Source organism: Symphalangus syndactylus, chromosome 17 (genome assembly GCF_028878055.3).
Source record: "Symphalangus syndactylus isolate Jambi chromosome 17, NHGRI_mSymSyn1-v2.1_pri, whole genome shotgun sequence".
In the NCBI taxonomy this organism is placed as follows: Eukaryota; Metazoa; Chordata; class Mammalia; order Primates; family Hylobatidae; genus Symphalangus; species Symphalangus syndactylus.
In genome coordinates, this window is record NC_072439.2 from 77,284,149 (window position 1) to 77,306,165 (window position 22,017).

The 22,017-nt window shown below is 35.2% G+C and overlaps 1 protein-coding gene across 1 annotated transcript in view; it reads left to right on the plus strand.

The window, feature by feature from the left end:
* NAALADL2 (N-acetylated alpha-linked acidic dipeptidase like 2) overlaps positions 1-22,017 on the plus strand; it is a 955,512-nt gene that overhangs the window by 712,256 nt on the left and 221,239 nt on the right. The window contains exon 10 of the mRNA XM_063621698.1: positions 8,523-8,669. Coding sequence (XP_063477768.1) covers positions 8,523-8,669 — 147 coding nt within the window. The remainder of the gene's footprint in view (positions 1-8,522; positions 8,670-22,017) is intronic.

Sequence of the window (22,017 nt, forward strand, 5' to 3'; positions counted from 1 at the left end):
ATTTGGCAATGCTACTTGTGTAGACTAGAAGATTAGCAATTTTTCACTAAAGCTGAAAATACTTTTTGTTAACATCCAGTAAGTAGGTTTTAAATCTTTGCAGAAACCCTGAGAAATTGGAGATTTTGAAAACCCCATATTATGGGTTGAATTTTTCTTTTTCTTTCCCTTTTTTTTTTTGTTTTTGTTTTTGAGAGGGAGTCTCACTCTGTCACCCAGGCTGGAGTGCAGTGGCACTGTCTCGGCTCACTGCAAGCTCCACCTCCTGCATTCAAGCAATCCTCCTGCCGCTACCTCCCGAGTAGCTGGGACTACAGGCATGTGTCATAACACCCCGCTAATTTTTGTATTTTTGGTAGAGACACAGTTTCGCCATGTTGGCAAGGCTGGTCTCGAACTCCTGGCCTCAAGTAATCTGCCTGCCTCAGCCTCCCAAAGTACTGGGATTACAGGTGTGAGCCACCACGCCCAGCCCCAAAAATTTCTGTTTTATGATAAGATGAAATCTGGTTTTCTTTCCTTACCCAATTTAATCTTTAATAAAGGCATTGCAAGTTATGTATTAATTTTTAATTTTTTTTTTTACTATTCTGGAGATATTTTGTTTATGAGAAGCTCATTAGATGTTGGCATTTAGAATAAGTTAAATAAACTGCTAGTATAAAATAGTAGAAAAAGTCAGTAATCATAACCTCTTATTTTCTTTCAAAGATTATTAGAAGACATCTGCAATGCATCATTAAATATTGGGTATTGGGTTCACAAGTTGGCATAAAAATACAAGTTAAATAAATGAAGACTACATGGCACACACAGTAAATAAATATTGAAGAAAAATTATAGATGTATAGTTTGTTACAACTAGATCTGGTGATGCAATATGATAAAAATTAAAAAAGACCCATGGAATCCTAAAAAGGACAAATTTAGAAGTAGTTTATTCCCATGCATTAATGTGGTTTGTGAGCTGGATATATCAATATAGTACATAAAAAGGAGCATTGCATTTGAAGTGAAAAGTTCTGGGATTAAATCTCAATTCTTTTAATTTTGGGGCCTTAATTTTCTAATTTGTAAAACAAAGCTATTTTGCTAGGAGAGTTTCCCTGCTGTGGGCTATTTTGGCAAGTTGCTAAGTCTTATATAGACCCAGTCTCAAAAATTATGTTTCAAATGCTTCAGTTAAAATGCACAGGGTTAAAAGGAAAGCAATGCTATTAAACTGCAATTACCTAAGTAACATACAAATTTGCATTTTTGTAATATATAGGCTTTTTAAAATTAACACATTAAATGACAAAAGTCAGCAAAGTGTCTCATAACTGCAATATTTCCAAATTAGCAATAGGTTCAAGTGATATTTCAATGTTTTGGCAATAACTGAAATAGGATATAAAAACATGATTTTATTTGGTTACAAAGTTGCAAGTACTACTAATATTGGAACAAATGTTACTGAGTTCGTTGCCTATTTCATAATTGAATGGAATGTTGAATTTCAGTTAGAAGCAAGTGAAAATAAAGTTGTTGTTTTTTTTTTTTTTTCCTGGCTCACCAAGTTCTCAGATCTTTAATTCTATTTGTGGATCTCAGGATAAGAACCCTTGGGCATTAGGATCTTTAGGTTCTTTTCTCAGTTTCAAATGTAATGATTTGTCCATGATCCTTCAATTGTTTACATGTTCACATTGCCCAGGACTACATCTATAAAGTTCTAAACTAAAAATGTTATAGCAAAATTTTGTCAAATTACCTCCAGCTAATCAAATAACACAATTCTCCTCACTACCATTAGTTACAAATTAAAGTTTAATTTTCCACTGGTTCTGAAGAAAATTTCTTAAAACAAACAAAAAGGTGACCTAGTATCTAAGAGTGCCTGTGTTAGTCAGAGTTCCCCAAAGAAACAGAATCAGTAGGATATATCTTGGTATAGGCTAAATGTTTGTGTCCCCTCAAAATTCACATGTTGAAGACAAAATCCCCAATGTTGATGTTATTTGTAGGTGGCGCCTTTGGAAAGTACATAGGTCATGAGGATGGAGCCCTAGTGAATGAAATTAATGCCCTTATAAAAAGAGAGGTAGATACAAGATATATCTCTCTCTTTCTGCTCCTCTTCATGTAAGGATACCACGGGAAAACTGGCATCTGCAAACCAGGAAGAAGGCCTTCTCTAGAACTTACCCTGATGGCACCCTGATGAACTTCCCAGACTCCACAGCCATTAAAAATACATTTCTGTTGTTTAAGCCACCTGTTACGGCATTCTGTTATAGCAGCCCAGACCAACTAATACACACATACACACACACACACACACACACACACACACTTTATATATAAATACATTAATTAATAACATATAATTATACAATAATATATAACTATATGAATTTGTGTGTGTGTGTATTTGTAGATATAAGGAGATTTATTATAAGGATTTGTCTCATGTGGTTATGGTGGCTGACAAGCCCAGAGATCTGCAGTTGGAAAGATACAGAACTAAGAGAGACGGTAGTGTAGTGCTAGTCTGAACTTGAAGGTCTGAGCACCAGGAAAGCTATTAAGTTTCAGTCCAAAACCCAACAGGCTTGAGACCCTTAAAAAGCTTATTTTTGAGGGGTTCAGAACGAAAGAAAGGAAAAGACCAATGTTCTAGTTCAAGGCAGTCAGACAGAAGGAGTTCTCCCATTCCCCTTTCTTGTGGGAAGGTCAGCCTTTTTGTTCCACTCAGGTCTTCAGCTGATGAGATGAAGGGCGTCCACATTGAGTAGGGCAATCTGCTTTACTCAGACTGTCAATTCAATGTTAATTTAATCTAATAACACTCTCATAGACACACTCAGAATGATGTTTGACCAAATATCTGGGCATCCCATGGCCCAGCCAAGTTGACACTTAACATTAACCATCACACTGCCCTATAGCAAGAAATCATTTTTTAAACATCATTCATGTCATTGTAATAATTGGTACTTTACTGTACTGCAAAAACCAGGAAAACCAGTGAGATAAATTATTTCTACAAAATTGAACTTACAAGACTATAACTGAAATGAAAAGAAAGTGACTTAATTTTGGCCAGGTGAGGTGGCTCACACCTGTAATCCCAGCACTTTGGGAGGCTGAGGCAGGTGGATCACGAGGTCAGGAGATCAAGACCATCCTGGCTAACACGGTGAAACCCTATCTCTAACAAAAATACAAAAAATTAGCCGGGCATGGTGGCAGGCGCCTGTAGTCCCAGCTACTCAGGAGTCTGAGGCAGGAGAATGGCGTGAACCCAGGGGGCAGAGCTTGCAGTGAGCTGAGATCGAGCCACTGCACTCCAGCCTGGGTGACATAGTGAGACTCCATCTCAAAAAAAAAAAAAAAAAAAAAAAAAAAGAAAGTGACTTAATTTTATTATGGTGTATTGAATATGGTATTTTTATTTTGAATGTTACACTTTTCTTGCTGTTTAAGTAAATAATCGACTTAGATTTCCTATGCATGTAGAGTCAATGCTTATGTATGCAGGAGAAAGCAGAATGTGGGGAAATAAAACATTTGAATTATTAAACAGATTTTAAAAATACTTTTAGAAACTTGTCAATTGTCTTGGCATCACTATTTAACTAATGCAAATATTGACTTAATTTTTTTTATCTTACTTACATGATCATTTACTATAAAGTTTTGCCTTTCAGCTTAAAACTGTACTTGCAAAGAGCATACAGATTGAGGACTGAGGTAGTGATTTCATTTCAGGTCTTCTATGGACTTGTGGGTGGAAAATTAAGCTAGTGACATAATCATGGTCCTTGCCTGACTTGCTCATGCTATGAACTGGAATAAAAATGCTTGTTATCAAACATTAAATATGAGGCATTTTGAACTCCTTGGATGAAATTCTTAATATGAATTTACTCAGCGTTGTAAATAAATTTTAAAAATTAATTGACCTGCACAAATTTGCTGCCAACCTCCCCTCTTCCATGGTGCTTCACTTCTAGTAAAACGAAGAAAATTAACATTTCTTCCTACTAGTCTCTCCAATATTGATGCTTATGAGGGTTGAGTAGATCAATGTCTATTATCTCACATGGATCTATTGTAATCCTCTGAAGTGCTGTGAGGAAAAACAATTCACATTAGGATTGAATATAGATTTACGATCACTTCAGGTCTGTGAATTTGGACTTAAATTCATTACCTTAAAGTAATGAATAATGAAGATTTAGAAAATAGTGTTTCTATGCCAGGAATGTTTTTCTCTTAAGGGAAATCCCTAGATAAAATGACCTTGGGGGAAAAAAAAAAAAACCTCAAATCTGCAAATTGGGTTCCTAGCTTTTGGGTTATCTGGGCAAATTGGGCTATCTGACTTTTTAACTGTGAAGCTAGTTAGAAACAAAAGCATGAAAGGACAAAATGAACACAGGTTTGAAGGTAACATGCTTCTTCCCCTCATCACTGGTTAAATTAGTGAGAGTGGGAAGTAAAGAATGAAGTAGACAAAGAAAGAGAGAGGAGGAGAAAAGGTTGTGTGTGGAGTGGGGATGGGGTGGGGGAATGGTGAATTAAGTCCTCTGCAAGGCCATCAGAGAAACTCTGGGTTCAGTAGGTGAGAAACAAGCTCCAGGAGAATTCCTCAGGAAACTGTGTTGTCCCTGAAGCCTCCATCTTAGTTTGGCTTTCTTGAAGCATTTTCCCTCCCTTTGGGCTTGATTATGACGTGAGGAGCCTCAAAAGTTAAGTGCTCCCAGCTGTCGGTCACTCAACCCTCTTTTTCTGTATGCTATCTCCTCTCCATAAGTTAGTCCACATGTAGCATCAGAGATGTAGTTTAATAGATCTTAACCCTCAAAATAAAATTGTAAGATATTTCTAGATAATGCTCACTCTGTTGCCATCTTAGTTGGTTTACCAAAAAAAAAAAAAAAAAAGTTTTTATATGGCAGAGGCAGCAATATAAACCTTTAGGGAAAAAATTAGACTTTTAAATAAATAGGCAAGGCAAAGCAAACTATAGTAGGAAGAATGCAGAAGTGTTTGGGGGAGTGTAATCTTGAAAGCTGAATGCTGCCCTTTTGATTTGCCTGAACAATACAAAACATGTAAATAATTATGTACTTAAAAGAAACCATGGAAATGGGATGCAATGAAAACATTGAAGCTAAATGATAGTAGCTATAGCAAGAACAGAGAGACTAGAAGAACTCATAGTGGCTTCAGAAATAGGCTGAGGCTAAACCAGAAATGTACTCTATGTAACTGTTAGAGCAAACAAATGTTGCAAGTAGCTGGGCCCAGTAGTCCCAGCTATTCATGAGTTGGGAGGATCCCTTAAACCCAGGAGGTCAATCTCAGCCTGGACAACATTTGGCAACACAGTGAGACTTCATCTTGGAAAAAAAAAAAAAAATTGCAAGGATCGATTGGAATGGGGTCATTTGTGCAATCTTAGAAACATGCATATGTAAGAAACTAACACCTTTTGTCAGAGGGCAGCTATTATATAACTAAATGTTTATATAACTAATGATGACAATGAAAATATCAAATATTAAACCTAAATACAATTTTTATTTTCTAAAAAATAATTTTTAATGAGCACATATTGTAGAATTTAACATTGTTAATTTTTGACCATGACATTCTTCTGTTGAGAAAGAAGTTTCCGTCTAAGGAGCATGGCTGGGCATGCGTGGATGTTAAGAGTTAATGTACGTAAAATGAAATTAAAGCCAAACCTATATTTTCATTTACGTTGAGTAGGAGGCTTTTGCTGTCTTGAAAAGACATACGTGTTACTTCATTAAAGAGAAAGTAGGTCATTTAAAAATGATTTTTACTTTCATTAGTCAGGCATCTGGAGAAAGTAAAGACCAGATCTTATCATATCCTCATTAATGACATAAAACGGTGCAATAATCTCGGTTTCACAAATTCAAATGCCCCTGGCCCTATTCAGTGAATCTGAATGAGTACAGCAGGCTGAATGTGAGACACTAGTGACGGATGTTAATAAATGTCTTGCCTGCCCTAGGCATTCAGATTCAACTTAAAAACAAACAACAACGACAAAAACCGAGCTAAACAAATACCTCCAGAGGTGCTCTGGATTTATAACATGATATAAAATAGTTTGTTTTTCATGTTCTAGTGCTTAAGACTAGCTCTTCTTTGGGACTATTCAAGACCCTCCCTAAACTGTCCCAGCTTAATATAAAACCCCCAGGAGTCTTAAGCCAGAGGAATGTGTCAGAAAGTGAAAAAGGGTTACCCCCACCTTTAGAAAAATTCAGCTTTGAAAAGAAGCAAATTGGTGGTGGAGGGTGGGGGTCAGCATAAAAAGGATTAAGTTGCTACTGATTAGACTGTATGGGAAAAACATTCTTTTTCTATTTCCAAAGTGGTTAATCAGCCAAGATAGCTGTAAACACATTAAACAGAAACACTGCCTTGTCTGTAAACTGAAACGCTGACTTGCTTGCAAAGGTTCATACTGGCTTTCCATTTTCATTGATGTTTAACTTTGCTGCAAAGATCTTTCCATGAGGTCTTCAAAGAGACTAGATAGTTATTGAAACATTATTATATGTTTATAGCATCCAGCACTGTGGTTGAAAAAAGTTGGAATAACTTATTTTCTTAATATTACACCACATATTTTCAAGTCTTTTGATATATATTAGCAAAAGACAAGGTGATCTGAAAAGGAAAAGTGGGGAGCTTTATTTTCTATTAAAAACAACAGTCTGTAGACTAGGGAGGCACAGCTTTTAGTATAAGTGAAAGTGCATTTTCTGAAGAACAAAGGGAGGGTCTAGCTTAAATAGGGAAAACTCCCCCCTCAGTTCTCAATCAGGCCTGTTTATGCAAATGAAGGATTCAAACTTGTTTAGTTCTGATTGGTCAAAATAGTAGAGTACTGATTGGGTGTTTTCTATGCCCCCAGAACTCTCTGTCAAACTTTTGATTGGTTGTTTTCTATGCCCCAAACGAGAACTCTGTGTCAAACTTTTCTTTCAAAGGGCTGGTGAGGGGCGGTTTCCAGCTCCAGTTTCTCTTGTGTCTGGTTCTGGCTCAGGATGCAAAGCAAATGTTTGTGGAGCTGCTTTTTCCAAGAATGGAAAAAGCTTTTTCTCACTCTAGCAAGTCCACTTGCTTCTGTTTTTAAATTTCATCGTCCCTCTTAACCACAGGGACATCTATCTCCCCTGTAAAGCTTGGGTCTGATTTTACAGTTTTATTTTATATCGATTACATTTAAAAGTATTTTTGAAATTATGTCATGCCAGAGAAGCATGAGAGGTTGAAAAGTTGCTGTCTTGATTCAAAGGCAAACATGGATTGAGTACATACTTTATGCGCTTGTTACGACACTTGATGTTCTTATACTTATTGCCTCATTTTCTCACAACTGTCCTGGAGATTGGTATTCTTCCACGTTTCATAGTTGATGCCACTGCATCTCAGAAATGTTCTAGATTTTTGAGAAATTTATTAAAGAAGACATTTTAATGAATATTAATTATAAAACCCTTTAGTTTGTTTTATTTTTGTAAAGCTACTGTCATTTGCTTTGCATGCCAGACAACTCTTAGTTTAAGAAATAATAGCCTATATCATCTTATATTCCCCAGAGCTTGAACTTAGCTGTGTGGTTCACTATGGCCCACTGTAGTTGTTGATATATAATTTTAAAACATCTAGGAATATGCTTTCAGGAAGAAGTCAATAAAGTTTCTTCTCTAGTTTTTCATTTTTATTTTTATTTATTTATTTGTTATTTATTGAGATGGAGCCTTGCTCTTGTTGCCCAGACTGGAGTAAAATGGTACACTCTTAGCTCACTGCAACCTCTGCCTCCTGGGTTCAAACAAGTCTCCTGCTTCATTCTCCTGAATAGCTGGAATTACAGGTGCCTGCCACCACGCCCGGCTAATTTTTCTATTTTTAGTAGGGACGAGGTTTCACCATGTTGGCCAGGCTGGTCTCAAACTGCTGACCTCAGGTGACCCACCTGCCTCAGCCTCCCAAAGTGCTGGGATTATAGGAGTGAGTCACCACGCCTGGCCTCTTCTCTAGGTTTTAATAAACATTTTAAGAAGAACAGAATTATACCCTACAAAGCATTCTTTAAGTTTATAGGAAAACTTAATAAAAAAACAAAATGTTACATCTTTTTAGAGACTCAACATTCTTTTAAATATTGTCAGAGTCATCAGAGTTCAAATTAAACTTATGATAAAAAATGCTTTTGAAGCAACAACAGCAAACAAAGCTTGAATTCTTCCCAATGCTAGTTATGCTTCAGTGAGCATCAGAATCAAAGAGCAGAGTTACAATGCAGATTCCTGGGCTCTACCACCCATTAGATAGGACAGTGTGGAGCCTAAGCATTTGCATTTTTAACAATCTCCAGGGTGACATTGATGCTGCTGATCCGTGGACCATGTTTTGAGTAGTACTGATTTAGGGATGACCTGGGAAGCATAGTATGTGTTAACAATTTAAATTATGTTTTTCAGAAAAATAATTTCAACTGTACCAGAAGAGCTCAGTGCCCAGAGACCAATATCAGTTCTATACAGATACAAGGTGATGCTGATTATTTCATCAACCATCTTGGAGTTCCCATCGTGCAGTTTGCTTATGAGGACATCAAAACATTAGAGGTGATTGTTCCTAAAAAATGCAAAACACACACACAATATAGCAGACCTGCAGAATTTGATTTTATCCTGGCTATTCAATTTTCATATCAAATAGGTCACTATAGAAAAGCGGCTTCATTTAGAGAGTTATTCTTGCTTTTCAAAGGCTTTGTAATAGTATTTGAAAACATCAGCTCCTTTCAATAGTGTTGAATTCAATTTAAAAAGATTTATACTGTCACTCACATTTTCACACGGTGCTCTGCAACAAGAAATTTGCAGTAGTTGGATTAACATCAAAACATAATTGTAATCTTCAGTATTCACAGAAACAGATGACATGTGCAATAGATGCTCCTCTCCTTGCCCAAAGGAAAATGCACTTCATGTTCTGTATGTTAATGCGAGTGTTGTGGATTAGCTACCCAAAGTTTGTCAATAGTTTGCCTGCTTAAAAAAGATAGTACTTTTTTGTGAAGATGGAAGCCTTTTTTTTCCAAAGAATATCACAAAAGCATGATTCACCTTAATTAAGTCTCTGTTCATCCGTCTTTTGGACTTCAATCCTTCTAATCTTTCTCAGAATTATATCTCAGGAAACTGTTTGTCTGTGGATCTAAACCTGTTGGGACATTTTACCTTCATTTACAAATTATTTATGCATTATTCAGAGCTATTTGAAAGCCTCTAGAATGGCTTGCTTGAGGTAATTATTACATTAACAAAATAATGGCTGGAAAGTACGGTAAAATCTGCCTTGCTCTTCAAATATAAATGTTCCTCAGAAGGGGTGCCTAAGCTATGTTTGTATAGTCTCAACTTCAGATATGCAATATCTTAATTTTTAGTAGCATTGAGTGCTATTTGGCTTTATGTTTCTCTGCAACCATACAAAATATTTTAATTCTTGTTTATTATGTGTCTAATTCATCTTGGTTTAGTTTTAAGCCAATAATTTAGAGAGAATAGTATAGCCTTGGGAATGAGAGGGAATCCCTGACTCTGACACTTACTCGACAAATTATTTAACATCTTTCAAAATGATTTTACAAACGAAGTACTTTGGTATATTTAGCGAATCTATAGAGCTGTGGTGAGGATTAAATGAGACTATGCATGTAGAGGGTTTAGCTAACCTTGAGCAGATAATAAGTCCCCGTTATTGCAGTTATTATTGTGTGATTGTAAGTACAACATATTAATGGGATAATTTCTAAACTTTTTAGATACGAACGCATCAGTAGAAGGGAGGAGTTTGTTAATTGTTGAGGAAAACACGTTTATCAGGCTGAAGAGGTGGAATTTGATGAGGATCAGCTGGAGGATCTGAGGTGTTAATAGGGAGAAGATTTTGAAACAGGGACCAGTAAAATTCTAAGAAGAACTGTATTATCCTAAGGCTAAAGTCTACCTAACAGAACTGGCTTAGTCTGAAGGATCCAATCGTTTTCAAATTATACCCAGAATATCTAACTCCCACCATCAAAATCATTTGTATTATTTATCTCCAAAAAAGTAATTAAAATGGAGTCCCCTATGCTTTATAACAAATGACTTTGTTGATATTGCTTTAGTGGAAGAATTTTTAAAATGGATTTGTCCCTTACAAAATGTGAATGCTTGAGATGAAATAATTTTTTTTGAGGAACAGAGTAACCTTTGCTTTCTGTGTTAACCTATAAGAGATATTGGTATACAGCTATTAAGAGGAATTTTAAATATTAAAAAAAGGATTTATCCATGATGTAAAAAATATTTATCCTATGTCAATTAGTAAAGCAGGTAAGGAAATTAGAGCTTTTTTATGAAGTCGCAGTTACAAATATATACGGAAAATAGACTGGTGGATTTGGAATTAGGAGGCCTGAAATTTTAAATCGCTTCATGTTAATGGTCCAGTTACATTGGTTTCTGGGCTTCGGCTTTTTAAAAAAAATCCGTATCTTATTAAAAACAAAATAAGGATAGGTGCAACGGTTCATGCCTGTAGTCCCAGCACTTTAGGAAGTCGAGACGGGCAGATTGCTTGAGCCTAGGAGTTTGATACCTGGGCAACACAGTGAAATCTTATTTCTACAAAATACAAAAATTAGCTGGCCATGTTCGCAGGTGCCTACAGTCCCAGCTACTGGGGGTGGTGGGGAGGGCTGTGATGGGAGGATCGCTGGAGCCCTGGACGCAGAGGTTGCAGTGAGCCAAGATCACACCACTGCACTCCAGCCTGTGTGACAGAATGAGACACTATCTCAAAACGACAACAACAACAACAACGAAAGAAGCCCATAATGTGTACCACTTATTGCTTATTTACCACTTATTGAGTACTTGCCATACTAAGTATTTTATACCCCTTATATCATTTATTATTTAAAACATCACTATAAATTAGCTTTCATTATTAACTCTGTTCATGCTGAGAATGAAATGGAATTTAAAGTCTAGTAGCTTATCCAAGGTCATAAAGATAATAAATGGCCAAGACAGATGTTGATCTAAGATATGTTTGACAGTAAGCCTATGTTCTCAACTATTATACTAAAGATTGCAAATTGGAAGCACAAGGGCAAGAGATAGTCTATCAATATATTTTGTTTGACCTATACGTTACTGAAAAATTGAATTTCTGGAAATATTGTGTACTTTTTCTCCATGGAGACAATCAACTAAATGGGCACTGCTCACCAGCCTGCCATGTTGTTTGTCCAAGAGTGCAGTTAAGAAGAATATTTTCTTCAACACCTGTTGCTATCAAAGATTAGGAGATGAATACTCAACTAAGGGTCAAATGTTCCACCAGACTTGTGTCACTTATAGTATCTGTGTGGCCCCTGCAGGGACTGAGCTCATTATCTCTGCACTCACTTTAGTAAAAGAGTTAAAATGAATAATTTTATAGCTGCTTCCACTTTCAAAGGGTATTTTCTAAGAGAGTTAATTTTATTATTATATCCATGGCTTTGAAGAAATTACCTATTTGACACTTAGCTGGGTGATTATAATGCAAACCTTAGAATTACTATCTATCTATCTATCATCTATCTATCTGTCTATCCATCTATCTATTGTGCAGTAAGATTGATCATGGATCTATTATATGCAATTTCAACAACTGAATCATGATAATAGGTGAAAAATTGAACTGTAGGAAAATAAACCAGTGCAATAGAGGCCAATTTTTATGGACATGTCAATAAAACATGACATTTTGTAATATCTATCCCCAATATTTCAAGCTATTCCACATTCCCACCAGTGGCTTTTACCTGTAGTTTCTCTGGATGCAAATATATTGCATAAAATTGCTTAAAACACCTTTGATCTTTAGCTTTTCTTGGCATCTATACTCTAATTTTCCAATAATTAACTTTTACAAATGCATCGCAATCTATGGATTTGCCAAATGTTAGAATGATTCCTTCTCGTAAAATAGTGCCCTGTTAATTGAAACATCTCCAGTTGTAAGCTTCATTTAAATAAGGTTTTAGATTTATAAACACCATTGCACCTGTTGGGAGAAGCATTCTGTACAGATTAAATACAATGCAGAGATTGTCAAGAAGGAAAAGACAGATGCTTTCTGATTAAGAGTGCAATATTTATGACAGTCTGGTGGTCCAATGAACATTTCCTCTGTCACTTAACAGCTGTTTTACATTTTTGTTTCAGATCAGTATATTTATTCTCTACAGGGCATGCCAGAGGGTGTATCTTTCTTAGTATATCAAAAGATCAATCCATGCCCTAGCAGCTTCATATCATAAATTGAAGCTCTGATTCCTCACTCTGTTTAACCTTACATTTTTTACTGTTCTGCTTGAAACATTCTATTTTAAACGCAATTTACCTCTATAATAGAGCATTTAACATTTAAATAATAATGAGATAAAAGAGTATTATAGCTTTTATATAGCAGGAGTCGTGGCATAATTGTTTCAATATCATTTAATAACCCAGAGACAGAAATTCAAGTAGCCTAGGTATTGTGAAACTCTTACTAAATTTTTTTAAAGCTAGATAACTTTGATACCAATTCTAATTTTTCAAGCAATATACAGCAGTATGTAATTATGCCTCTGTGTGTGTGTGTGTGTGTGTGTGTGTCTGTGTGTGTGTGTGAATTTTAACATCGAGGTAATTCTATGAGATAAAAGTAATAAAAGTAGTTCATTTGTGCAAATATAATACAGATACAGTTTGACAATACACATATACACATGTTGGAACAGTGTAACTCATAGTTTACCTGCTGATTTTTCATGTTTTATTCTAAGTAGAAGAATTTGTTACTTTCATTACATTTCAGTCTTTCATTACATTTTCTATTTGGAACTGAGTCATAATCAATGTTAGTTTAACAGAAATAGTTCCAAAGTCCATTAAAAGTTCTTGATTTAAGGAAACAAAATGGTTACATTTAACTGTGTATATGTTCTACTGATGTTTTGCAGTATCTGATGAAATCTGTTTCATGTGGGTAACTACAAAACTTATATAAAGTCACTTAAGAATGAAATTTTACCTTTTCTACTTCAAAGTGTGCCAATTATAAACAAGATGAAAAGGGGTTCGTTGGTGTTCTCTCTAGATCATTATCTTTCTTTGTAACTTATTTTTTTAAAAATTTCTTACAATATGATATTTAGACATATGCTATTATTATTTTCAGATCAGACTTGCGTCATTTAGTGCTGGGGTTCTCACACATTTTGGTCTAAAAATCCATTTACCTTCAAAAGTACCAAAGATCCCTGAAAACAGAGTTTTGATTATGTGGTAATATCTACATGGTAGAAACTAGAAGTGAGAAAAATACATAATATTTATTTTAAAATTATTTCATAATATCAATAACTAAATTAGTATTACATTATTATAATTATTAGTAATATAAATAAATCTAATACAAACTAATGAAAATAACTTATTTTGTTAAAAAATATTAACCAAGACAAAAATATAAATGAGAAGAGTGATGTTATCTTACTGTTTCAAAAACCTCTTTAAAAAAGGCTGAATAGGCCAGGCGCGGTGGCTCATGCCTGTAATCCCTGCCCTTTGTGAGGCTGAGGCAGGCGGATCACCCGAGGTCAGGTGATCGAGACCAACCTGAAGAACATGGTGAAACCCCATCTCTACTAAAAATAGAGAAATTAGCTGGGCGTGGTGGCGAATGCCTGTAATCCCAGCTACTCAGGAGGCTGAGACAGAAGAATCACTTGAACCCTGTAGGCAGAGGTTGCAGTGAGCCGAGATGGCGCCACTGCACTCCAGCCTGGGGGACAGAGTGAGACTCTGTCTCTAAATAAATAAATAAGTAAATAAATAAAGCCTGAATATAAGACAATTGGATTTTCACACCATTTCCTGCATTATCTTTTGTAATATGTTGTTTTATCGTAAAAGTATGAAGAAAAATCTGCTCCAATATTTTATTCATATAACGACAAGTATTTTTCTTTGGAGCTACATTGAAACTTAGTGAGTATTAGTTTCCTAAAGGTTAATATCAATGTGGAATCTGAATCCATCTTAATAAACTTTTTGTACTCCACACACACTTGTGAATGTAGAGTGAAAATGAGAGTGAAAAAGGCATATAATGTTACTAGCATTATGAAAATACTTCTGATCTCCTGATCCTTGAAGGTCTCTGGCCCACACTTAGAGGAATGCTTATTTGAGGAAATGGACTTGGTTAGACCAGTCTACTTTATTTTTTGTAATATCTGAGAAGGCATTCAACTACATCTTATTCAAAGATTTGAGCTGTGATTCTGTATAAAACTGTGTATCTTTTCTGGGCATCTTTGAGTATTGCTATCCCATTCACCTGACAAACAGCATGAAGTAGAGAATAAAACACTCTCATAAACTGTGGCTCTACGAAGAATTCTGCTTCTTAAAGGCATTTCTTTAGAAGAGAAGGTTAAACCCCAATCAACAAATCAACAGTTATAGAGCAGACTTGAAAACCTTGATTATACAGTATATGAAATGCCTGTCACAAAGGAAGTGCTGTTAAAATTACTGTATGCTTCCAAGAGTCTGAGGAATACACACAAGTAGTTGAAATATGAGACAAATACTAAAAAAAAAAAAAAAAAGAAGAATGGAGAATGGAGATACACTTAAAACACAAATGGATAATTTAAAAGATCATACTTCAAATTGCCTAGTATTTTGAAATGGCTGCAAGGAGGACAGCTTTCCCTTAGCAGTTGTCCTTGATTAGAAATCTAAATAAGAATATGTATTCTAAATGACTACATCACTGGATCAAAATATATAGCATACACACTATATTTTAATTCTAATTTTGTTTTCAGTGATTATCTTGTGATCATCTTTGTTGTGATGGAAGGAGTTTTCTAATAAAGGCTTTTTTAAAAATAATTTCAATACTACTACTTGCAGGTAGGTTAATGATAAACCATGTTATAAAATTGACAACAGTCAAGTTAAGAATATAGGGCAACTTTAACATATTTTATTAACTGTTAACACATATTTGTTATTTAGCCAGCAGTTATTAAGCACTTGCTGTGATCCAGGCACTATGTTAGAAATACAAAGATGAATAAAACATGCCCTTCTTTCTCTCAAAGTGGTCACAGTCTAGATTCAAACTCAGTCATATAAACAATTAAATAAAGTAAGTATAATAGAAGTTCTCATCATTGACTTCCATTTAACCAACACGCAGAACTAATTGACAATTTCCACTCCTTTAAAACGTAATGGCCAATGATCAAAGATTTCTGAAGCTCGTCACAGTAAGACCCTTTCTGGAGTTTTGCACACTTGTATTCTCTCAGGTTCAGTGATATGCTTGCCTGGAGTCAACTACATTCTCAAATCTATACAGATGCTACTCAACTTACAATGGAGTTACTGCCCAATAAGCCCACCATATGTTGACAATTTCATGTCTAAAATGCATTTAATACACCTAACCTACCAAACATGTTACCTTAGCCTAGCATATACTCAGAACTCTTTCGGTACAGCAGTCAATAAATTACATGATATATTCATAGACTTTGTGATACATTATTGAGCCCAGCATCAAGAGAGTATCGTGTTGCATATCGCTAGCCCATAAAAAAGACCAAAATTCAAAATTTGAAGTATAGTTCCTACTGAATGTTTATCACTTTCACGCCATCATAAAGTGGAAAAATTGTGAAGTCAAACCATCATAAGTTGGAGACTGTCTGTATATGCCCTCTGCAAATGCAATTGTTTCTCATGATTAGACAATTTAATTGTTACATAAGCTTGTGAATCATGAATATGAAAGAAAAGCTTCTAAGAAACCTATATTTATGACAATCTGAAAGGATGAGCTGCAAATAAAAAATCTGATGTGTGGGGAACCAGGCAACTATCAAATACTGGAGGAAATTGAGAGTAATCTGCATGCATTCTGAAATCAGTTTACTTCATGAGTATTTTTAAAAGTTTTAAACAAAAGGCAGTAATGCAGATAATGTATAGGGCAAGAAAGAAATAATAGAATTTTATTCAGCAAGACAGTGTTCAGAGAAAAAGCCTTGGCTTTACTTCAAAATATTGGCCAATAAATGTGCACTCACAGGTTTTTAATTAAAATACAATGTTTTACTTAATTTGGTTTCTTTTTAAAAAGCTGATTATTTATATGAACTAGCTTCTAATTAATTAACCTGTCAACCAGTAGGACAAATCATATTTGCCAAGAGTACTTCAAATGTACAGTGAAATGATAAAGGCAAGGTAGAGCAAGGAAAATTATATTTAACAGACACTCATATAATGTTTGTGTCAGGCATTGTTCTGTTCTAAGTCTTTTATACATGTTAACTCACTTGATTATTGTAGTTACAAAGTTGTAACTAGCAACAATGAGGAAGGTACTATTGTTACTACTATTTTTTTTTTTTTCTGTGATGAAGTCTGGCTCTGTCACCCAGGCTAGAGTGCATCAGTGCTATCTCAGCTCACTGCAACCTCCACCTCCCAGGTTCAAGCGATTCTCCTGCCTCAGCCTCCTGAGTAGCTGGGATTACTGGCATGCACCACCATGCCCAGCTAATTTTTCTATTTTTAGTAGAGATGGGGTATCACCATGTTGCTCAGGCTGGTCTCGAACTCCTGACCTCAGGTCATCCACCCACCTTGTCCTCCCAAAGTGCTGGGATTACAGGTGTGAGCTACCAAGCCCACCCTAGTGTTATCACTTTTATTAAAGGTGAGGAAACTGAGCACAAAGCAGTTAAGAAAACTGGCCAAGGTCACCCATCTATTCAATGATAGACGCAAGATTCCAACCTAACATTGTATCACCAGCTTTCTTGACTCTTTTCTCTACTTTTATGCTGTTTCTTAAGGTTTTCTAGATAAAATGATGTACAGTCATGTGTCTCTAATGATGGAAATATGTTCTGAGAAATGTCATTCAGTGATTTTGTTGTGTAAACATCATGGAGTGTGCTTATACAAAACTAGATGGTATAGCCTCCTAGATACTTAGGCTATATGGCATAGCCTATTCATCCTAGGCCGCAAACCTGCACAGCATCATACTGTAGACTGTACTGAATACTATAGACAATTATAATACAATGGTATTTGTGAATCTAAACATATAAAAAGTGCAATATAAAAGTTAAAAAGCGGTACACATGTATAGGGCACTTATTATGAATGGAGCTTTCAGGACTGGAAGTTTCTCTGGGTGAATGAGTAAGTAGTGAGTGAATGTGAAGGCCTAGGACATTTCTGTGCACTATTAAAGACTTAAAAAACACTATACACATAGGCTACACTAAATTTATTTTAAAAATCTTTCTTTAGTAATAAATAACCTTAGTTTACTGTAACTTTTTTACTTTGTAAACTTTTTTTAACTTTTTGACCCTTTTGTAATAACATTTAGCTTAAAACCCAACACATTATACAGCTGTAGAAAAATATTTTCTTGCTTGCTGTCCTTATTCTATAAGCTTTTTTCTATTTTTGTAAATTATTTATTTATTTATTTACTTTTAAAACTTTTTTGTTGAAAACTAAGACACAAACACACACGCTAACCTAGGCCTCCACAGCATCAGGATCTTCAAGACCTCACTAGGCAACAGGAACTTTTCAGTACCATTGTGCCCTTATGGGACTACCATAGCACATGCCATCCATCATTGACCAACATGTTATGCAGGACATGACTGGATTTCTAAAACACCTTTTATCTTCCACTAGATTCATGGTGCAGTATAATGCAATGGTGCTTAATTCTTATTTTTCTAGTTTTCTATACAAAGGTCCTAAATGTTTTAGCTTTGGCCATTCTCAACGTTAAGCAACAGCTATAAATGGGTAATACTTCTTAGCTGAATTGAAAATAAACTGATAATTTATAAATACTGACAAGAACTAATGTTAATGTTTCCTTATAGTAGTTTGTTTATTGTTTTACAAAACAGAGCCTATAACTAGATTCTATGCATCCAAAAGTTTACATTTCCAAAAAATATAAGTGGAATGAATTAAGGGCATTATAGGAAAAATATGATAAAATCAACCTACTCTAAACACGAGTATTTGGTTTCCTAAATTAAAAAAAAAATAAAGATATGATGACGGTTTTTCTTATCTCTTCATTCCTTGGTAATTGTCCACGTAATGTAAAGGCTAGTTGCTTTTATGTTGCATTTGTTCTATCCCTTGTTTCCTAATTTTATTTCCAAGTTGATTTTGGAATATGAGGAGATGAACAAGTTCTTGTCTTCTAATTTCTATGACAATGCCACATTTCTTTGAGTAGAATATTTTTAGATTTAAAAATATTTTGGAAAGTAATTTAGATGATTTTTTAAAAATTTAAGATTAAAATGTTAAGAACAGTTTTGATACCCGTATGCTCTAAGAATAAACTCCAGTAGGAAATGAGTCATCTGGAGCTCAAATAGCTGTGGATGATGACTATGGCCATGAATGAATATCGGCGCCCTATTCTTCAATCTCCACAACTTAATCTTATTTTATTTACATCTGGAATGGCAGATTTCTATGCCTATTTCACAGCTTGCATACACAGAAACTTACCTTGTTTTTATTTTTTAAATAAGCAAATGTTTCTGTACAGACTACAAAGAAAGACACAGTAGCCTTGAAGTCTCACAAATGTTAAAAAATATAAAAAAAAATAGATTGAGGCCAAGGCTACTTGGCTTATAAAGATCACTATTGCTTCTTCATGAAAGTTTTGGCTTTTACATTAGTCTCAAGAGGGCTACAGTTGTCTTCAGTCTCCTTTCATGATGTTTCTGTTCCTGTGACTTTAAGTGAATGGAAATAATGCTGAAGAGAACAAAGTATTTACCAGTATTTTGATTTCTACAGTCTCTTCTCAATAGCTTTAGCCTTGAAATTATTCTTGTCTAATATTCTGTTACAAGTGAAGAACATTTTAATTCTAAATAGTGCAATGTTTATGTAGTACTGAGAAGTGGACAAAAGTAAGAAAAAATAAACTCTACCTTTATGTACAAGGTCATTTTCAGTTTCCTAAACCAGTACTTTGTTGCTTTATTTTTATTCATGATGATTCTTATCAGAGCATTAGAAATTTTACATATACTACATGCTTACAAATAATTTCTAACTAATGCTCAGGTATATATAATTAATTCAACCATAATGCATATAAGAATTTTGGGTAAATGCTGCTGGGACCTATGCTTAGAAATAATAACATTGGATTACGATATTGCCTATGGCAAAACAATGGGGTTAAATTTAGGGTGCTTTGTCTCCCAGTACTAGCCAAACTGCCCAGGTTAGGAACACAAACCCCATGACTATCACTGGTTTGAAGACTCTCCCAGCAGTTCAGGGATGATTTTGAACAATCCAAGTGATTAAAGTAAGATCAGAGGCATCTTTGGTGAAAGGATGGTCCCAAGATTAGTGGGTCCACAGATATACATGGCCCTGACTCCCTCTGATGGACTAACAACAACACTTATTGATTCATTGATTTTTAGAGTAGCGTTGATCATGGATCCCAAATATTTTTATTTATTATTCTATAGTAAAAGGAAATAAAAGCTTAGACAGATTCATTCAATTGACTGAAAGTTTTTAATAAGAGTTAATTGCAGACTTAGTTCTCCCTACCCCCAGTGCTTCTAAACTCCTATATGTTTTATTCTTGCTCTTGCTTCTTTTTCACCCATGCAGTTCAAACTCATATTGTTAAATGATCAACAGTATTTTCAGTTTTTTAGTTGATTCTGAAATTTAGTCTATTTCAGCTGATTAAACTTGATATTTTATATTTGCTCACAGGTGAAGCCGTAGCCTGGGCTTCTTCTGAATTTTCAGGTGAACATGAGGCAGTGGTAGCAATGAAGGCGTATATACCATATGGAAAAATACTAAATATTTAAATGTTATAAATCCAATTAAAACACTGTTAAATAAAATTTTATCTTCCTTCCTAATTTGAGAAAAACCTATTTAACATGATTGGGAAGGGTGAGTTAAAATTTAATGTTCTTAGACTCCTGAGAATCCCATGCCCTAATGTGGTAAAAGAGGAAGTACTGGTCCCCAAGCCCCTCATTAGTGATTCTTGACCTATTTTTCCTTTGCTACCTACCTTGACTCCATCTTGTACCATGAGAGACTTTGCATGTATGTGTGTAGACACCCAGTTTGCATTTTTAAGCACAGTTCATAACCCACACAAATAGTTGCTCCTCATCTACTTCCTTGGCTTTGTGTTATACTGTGGATGGACAGATGACAGACCAGATGTGATAGACCTGGAGATGACAGACCTGGGGAAGAGGACAACTCAATCACTGGAAGCTGATATGGGGCCATTTGGGCAGGGAATTCTGGGATTCTAGAACTCAGGGTAACTAGAACTTGATCAAAAGGGGAGTTGTGGATTCTGTACACATCTATGTTGATTTAACTTTGAAAAACCTTGGGGTAAAAAAAAATGCCTAGACTGTACAACCCAAACTTTGAGTATGCCAAAAGACAATAAGTCCTGGTGTAGGAAAAGTATGTATATTCTTGAATAAACCTGATCCAATGCCTTAATCTTGTTACCTAAGATTGGTCCCTAAGAAATGTGGAGACCTGAGCCAATTATTATAGAGTCATTGGCAATCTCAATTGGGTTTTGGTCTAAACTGTGTTTTAAAAGGTATAGCTATTCAGTGGTTGTGACCTGAACCTGTGAGGTACTCAATACAGCAAACTATTCCCAGGATAAGGTTGAAAATAGGTTTCAAAATATAATATTATAGGGGTATAAAAAGAAGTAAGAAGTTGTCCCAAAATGTAGAATCTTCAGTTAAAGAAACACAGTATCTAGGAGATGTGTTTTTAAGAAAGAGCTCAATTTAGGAGACTTTCTTTTTTTTGTTTTTTTTTTTTTTGAGGCTGAGTCTTGCTCTGTGGCCCAGGCCGGAGTGCAGTGGCGCAATCTTGGCTCACTGCAAGCTCCGCCTCCTGGGTTCACGCCATTCTCCTGCCTCAGCCTCCCGAGTAGCTGGGACTACAGGTGCCCGCCACCACACCTGACTAATTTTTTGTATTTTTAGAGAGATGGTGTTTCACCGTGTTAGCCAGGATGGTCTCGATTTCCTGACCTCGTGATCCACCCGCCTCGGCCTCCCAAAGTGCTGGGATTATAGGCATGAGCCACCATGCCTGGCCAGGAGACTTTCTAAGCAAAGAAATACATAATCAAACTTGATCCAACTACGGGGAAGCTCAAAATGTTAACTAATTGCCATCAACTCCAATTTAAAGATTATGGCCACATACTACTTTGAAAAGTTGGTAGAATGGTGTGTTTTATAACCCATAAATGGTGTGTGTATACATACCAAAATATTTTAGGCAAAGAAACATGTTTAGATATTTTTTGACAGAGAATCATTAGAATGTATGTGTTTCAATCTTAATGAGAAACATGTAAATTCTAAATTAAAACAGTAGAAAGAAAGGAGGGAGTGTTGGTTAAGAATTTAATCTGAATTTATTCAAGTTACTTTTATTCTACTGGTAGCCATAGTACTTTAGTTTATATCTTGCAGAGAGAACACTGCTGTGTAGCATAATATAAATAAAATATTATACCAGAAAGCTAAATAGTCCTACTATTTGCTTGAAACATTGGTACTGGTAATTTTACATTCGTTAAGTAAATGGATGAATCAATGTGTGGATACAATGTTTTGTTACCATTTTGATCATAGCTACTAAGTGCTCACAAATATTAATTCTCTCCTTTCTATCCTTATTTTCTTCCTTCTTTCCTTCTCTCCTTTCCTTTCTTCCTTCCTTTCTTCTTTCCTCTTTTTCTTCT